General features: G+C 35.8%; 1 protein-coding gene across 1 annotated transcript in view; it reads right to left on the bottom strand.

The window, feature by feature from the left end:
* The window catches only part of LOC108748286 (RNA-binding protein fusilli-like), a 57,008-nt gene extending 53,124 nt beyond the window's left edge, over positions 1-3,884 (bottom strand). The window contains exons 1-2 of the mRNA XM_018486340.1: positions 3,646-3,884; positions 3,105-3,417 (exon numbers count right to left, since the gene is read on the bottom strand). Of these exons, the coding sequence (XP_018341842.1) occupies positions 3,105-3,281 (177 nt within the window). The 5' untranslated portion in view covers positions 3,282-3,417; positions 3,646-3,884. The remainder of the gene's footprint in view (positions 1-3,104; positions 3,418-3,645) is intronic.
* Positions 3,885-4,103: the final 219 nt, after the last annotated feature.

The raw sequence follows: 4,103 nt of genomic DNA, 5'->3' as shown, positions 1-4,103 counted from the left end.
CGTGCTGTGCCGTATTGGAGGGAGCGCAACGATGAAATTATGTTGCCACTAATATGGTGTGTCTCGTTATTCGTGCACCTGCCTTTGTGTATATGTGTATATATATTTATGTATATACTATATATTGTATATATACATTCATATACATATATTATATGTACCTATAAATTCTAACAAGAAGAACGTTTCTCTAAAAATAAAAAAATTGTTTTTTTTTAATCAAATTATGTGACGCGTTATGATTTCTGTCCGTTTTAATGATACTTTCTATTCATTTTTATCACTTTTTAACGAATTGCGGGAAGTGGATTCAAGTGTCTCAGGGTAAACTTTATCTGAGTTTCTCACTTGAATCGCAAACGTAACGTCACGAATGTTGATTTAAGATACATCTGTTGAATTATTTCGAGATCAGTTTCGAAGGAATCTCTTAGCACAAACGAAATTTTAATATAAACATGGACCTTATTCTCTTTCGATTTGAAGATGATTTGCCTCTCCGTTCAAGATGTATGATACTTAGCGCGCAGGACATGACGATCTGTATCTCCTAGCGGAGAAAATGCAAGAAGACACGTCCGAACGAATACGTTTTTTGTACCGACGAAAGTTATTATTTTACATATGCGCCGCTCCGTATCGGTTTTCATGTATCTTCGCCTAATATTTGTAATTAAATGTTTTATAATTTATTGACTCTTATTTCGCCGTTTATTTTGTTTGTTTATTTATTGTTTTGTGACAATTTTCAGAACGATTTAGCAATTTATGCCGATAATTGGCAGCGCACTGAAAAAAAACTAACTTGACTAAATATTTTTAGTTCGTAGTGATTTTTTTGGTTCAAGTATTTATGTATTTAAAAATTAAATTTAAAGGTTAAGTTTAAAGTTAAATATACGTAAGTCATATCAAAATGTTATATTTATAATTATTATAATTATTATATTTAAAACACATTATTTATTTGAATTAATAAATATTTTCTTCACAGTCTCTGACCGCATTTATAGTTGAATCAATTAATGCTTTTTAAAATCAATAACTTTTTCTCAGTGTGTCTTTCCCAGACAGCACAGAATATTTATGATAAATATTTATTATTATTTATTTTTTTAAAATAATATATAAATATTTTAAATAAATAACAAATGAAGGGCGAAGTACGAGTCAACGCATTCCTTAAAAAGACATATAATTAAAGACATAAATTAAAAGTACAGAAAAGATAAAAAAAAGAAAAAAAGATGTATACTAAGAAATAAATAATAACGGTGAAAGTAAACATATTGTTACAATATAAATATTTTATACATATTTTATATAAAGTTTTATTTGAAATATTATTAAAAGATAGATTAAATATTGTATTTAATGTAATATTTATGGTAAATATAAATAAATATTTCTGTTAAGTATTTCTTATTTGAATTATAATGTCTCATTAAGTATTTCCACAGCATTTACTATAAGATTTACAATAAATATTTCATAATATTTATAATAAATGTTTATGATCTATGGAAAAGACCACAAAAAATATTTAAAATAAGTCTTATAAATATTAATTAAAATTTATATTAAGATTTGTAAATATTGTGTGCTGTCTGGGTTTCGCGTTGCAAAATTAAAAGAAAAAGAGAAAAACTTTCCAAGCAGGATAACAGGTTATGCTAACGTCAAAAATGACATTAAAATGAATAATAACTAATCACGCGAAAAGTAACTTTTAATACTCATTTTGGAGCTATTATATTTTATCATTTGGAGCTATTTTGATGACAATGAAATCAAACGGATGGAGCTGCACGCGGAACTAAAGCTCGGTATACACTTGGCAAACGAACACCGAACAAATGGCAAATGCGAATATTCGGATTTATGTTCGTATTTATTTGTAAACAGTTAATTCCTTTTCTTAATTGCATCGAATATTAGCGTTCGATCAGTTTCGATGTTGTTACGTCTTACGTATAGCAATTAAACTTGTGCGACATTTATACAACAAATAACAACAAGCTTTCGATCTTCATTCGATGTTCATGTTGGCGTGTATACCCAACTTAGTACAATCTCATTGTCCTTGATTGAATCTCTCCGTTTCCCGTCGAACAACGAACGATTCTGTTCGTATTAACGCACATTGCTCGACAGGTCAGTCGATGATTAAATAATCAGAGTCCGATCGAGGCTCGGATGATTTAATTCCTTCGGCGATTCAGGTTCATTTTTATAAATGTTAACTTTAATTTCGGTTTATTTTCTTATCTTTTTCTAATCTTTAGAATTAGAAGAAGATAAGAAGAACTCTAAATTTCTCTAAATTTCTCTAAATTTGAAATCTCACTTTAAAAGAATTAAACTGCTGCCATTATTGAAAAAGAGTAAAAACATTTTGGTCTCTTGAATTTTCACTCTTTTGGAGTAAGATTTCTTTCCAAAGGAGGAGTGAGATTTCTTTCCTTTGCGCTTTGGAGTAAATTGCATACCAAAAGAGTAAAAATCTCACTCCAGAAAAAAAGAGTGAAAATTTGCCATTCTTATTCAAGAGTGCAAATATTTTCACATTTTTCAATAATAGCAGTATTTCCATTCTTTTGGAGTGAGATTTCACTCCAAGAAATTTAGAAAAAAAGTAAGTTAGACTGAGATTAAAGCTAATAAACATATTGATAGAACTGAAACAATATAAGTTAATTATAGCGTTCATAATTTAAACCGAAGCTTCGAAGATCTTCGAAAGCTACGGAAGATTAGAAAACAGGAATATCTCCGTTTTTATCAGTTACCTTTATAATCTCAATTTAAATTACTCTTTATCTTTTTCTCGAATTCTTAGAGCTGGAAGAAGGCAAAAAAATAAGTTAAATCGAGAATAAAGTTAATCTACATCGGTAGAAATGGACATTAGCCTGATGATTCTCAGCCGAGGATGATTCCAGGGATGCGAATCTCAAGCCCAGAATCAACTCGTCCGTGGCGAACCACTTCCGCCTCGAGCGTGATATCTCTGTCTCTCTCTCTCTCTCTCTCTCTCTCTCTCTCTCTCCCCCTCTCTCTCTTTCTCCTTTTTTTCCGTCTGTCTCTCTTCGCCGTTACCTTACCTTATTCTGCAGCTCATCGATGAGCACGTAGACGAGCAGCGTGATCTCCTCTTCGTCGGAGCCGAGCGCGTTTCCTTGGAGGCCGGCGGTCGCCACGTACAAGGTGACTAGGATATTTTGCGAATTACTTCCTCCTCCTCCTCCTCCTCCAGTTCCTCCTATCCTCGTTCCTGTCATCGTTCCCGTAGGAGCGCACCTGGCGGCTCCAAAATGGATTCCTGCTCCGAGTCTGATTTCTCTCTTTTTCTCCCTCTTCCGTTGTCGCTGCTCTTTGACGCACTCGCGACGTCCCGACGCCGGAGCGTCCCTATCACTGATCGCTCACTGATTATTCGCCACGCACGACATACTCTCCCTCTCACTCTCTCTCTCTCTCTCTCTCTCTCTCTCTCTCGCGTTCTCTCTCTCTCTCTCTCTCTCTCTCTCTCGCTCTCTCTCGCTCTCTCTCTCTCTCTCTCTTTCTTGCGACGATTTGAGGTTATGGATCTGACGGCGGCACACCTGGAGTAACCGAAAAGAATAATAAAAAAAAGAAGCAAACCGGAGCTCACGCGCAGAGCAAAATCGATCTCGACGGCGGCAACGGACGCTACTTCGATGCTCCCCGTCTCTCTTTTTCTCGCTCTTTCCCCTCGGTCGCTCGCGGACGGAACGCCGTCGAAAGTTGCAAGGTTCTGTGCAGTACTGACCGTGCGTTCCCCGACCGAGCGTAACGAGGCGAACACGTCGTCGTAGTTGCCTCACCTGGCGACTGCGCGTCGACGCGGCCCCTCTCTCTCGTTGGCTGGAGCGCCTGGCTCGCTCAGGTGTCTTACAATTTACAGTGAGAAAAGAGGGGAAAAGAGAGAGAGAGAGAAAGAAAGAGAAGGAAATGTTTAGATATTGCACACCGTACGGAAGGCGTTCTTGTCGAGCAAACAGCAAAAACGAATTAATATCACGCGGAATTTCAACCGACGTTAATGACGAGTTACTTCGGTGTGCGAGAAGATATCGAGC

The sequence above is a fragment of the Trachymyrmex septentrionalis genome, unplaced genomic scaffold (assembly GCF_001594115.1).
Source record: "Trachymyrmex septentrionalis isolate Tsep2-gDNA-1 unplaced genomic scaffold, Tsep1.0 scaffold109, whole genome shotgun sequence".
Lineage (NCBI taxonomy): Eukaryota > Metazoa > Arthropoda > Insecta > Hymenoptera > Formicidae > Trachymyrmex > Trachymyrmex septentrionalis.
Note: the sequence above shows the minus strand (reverse complement) of the source record. Positions and strands in the feature narration are given on the sequence as shown.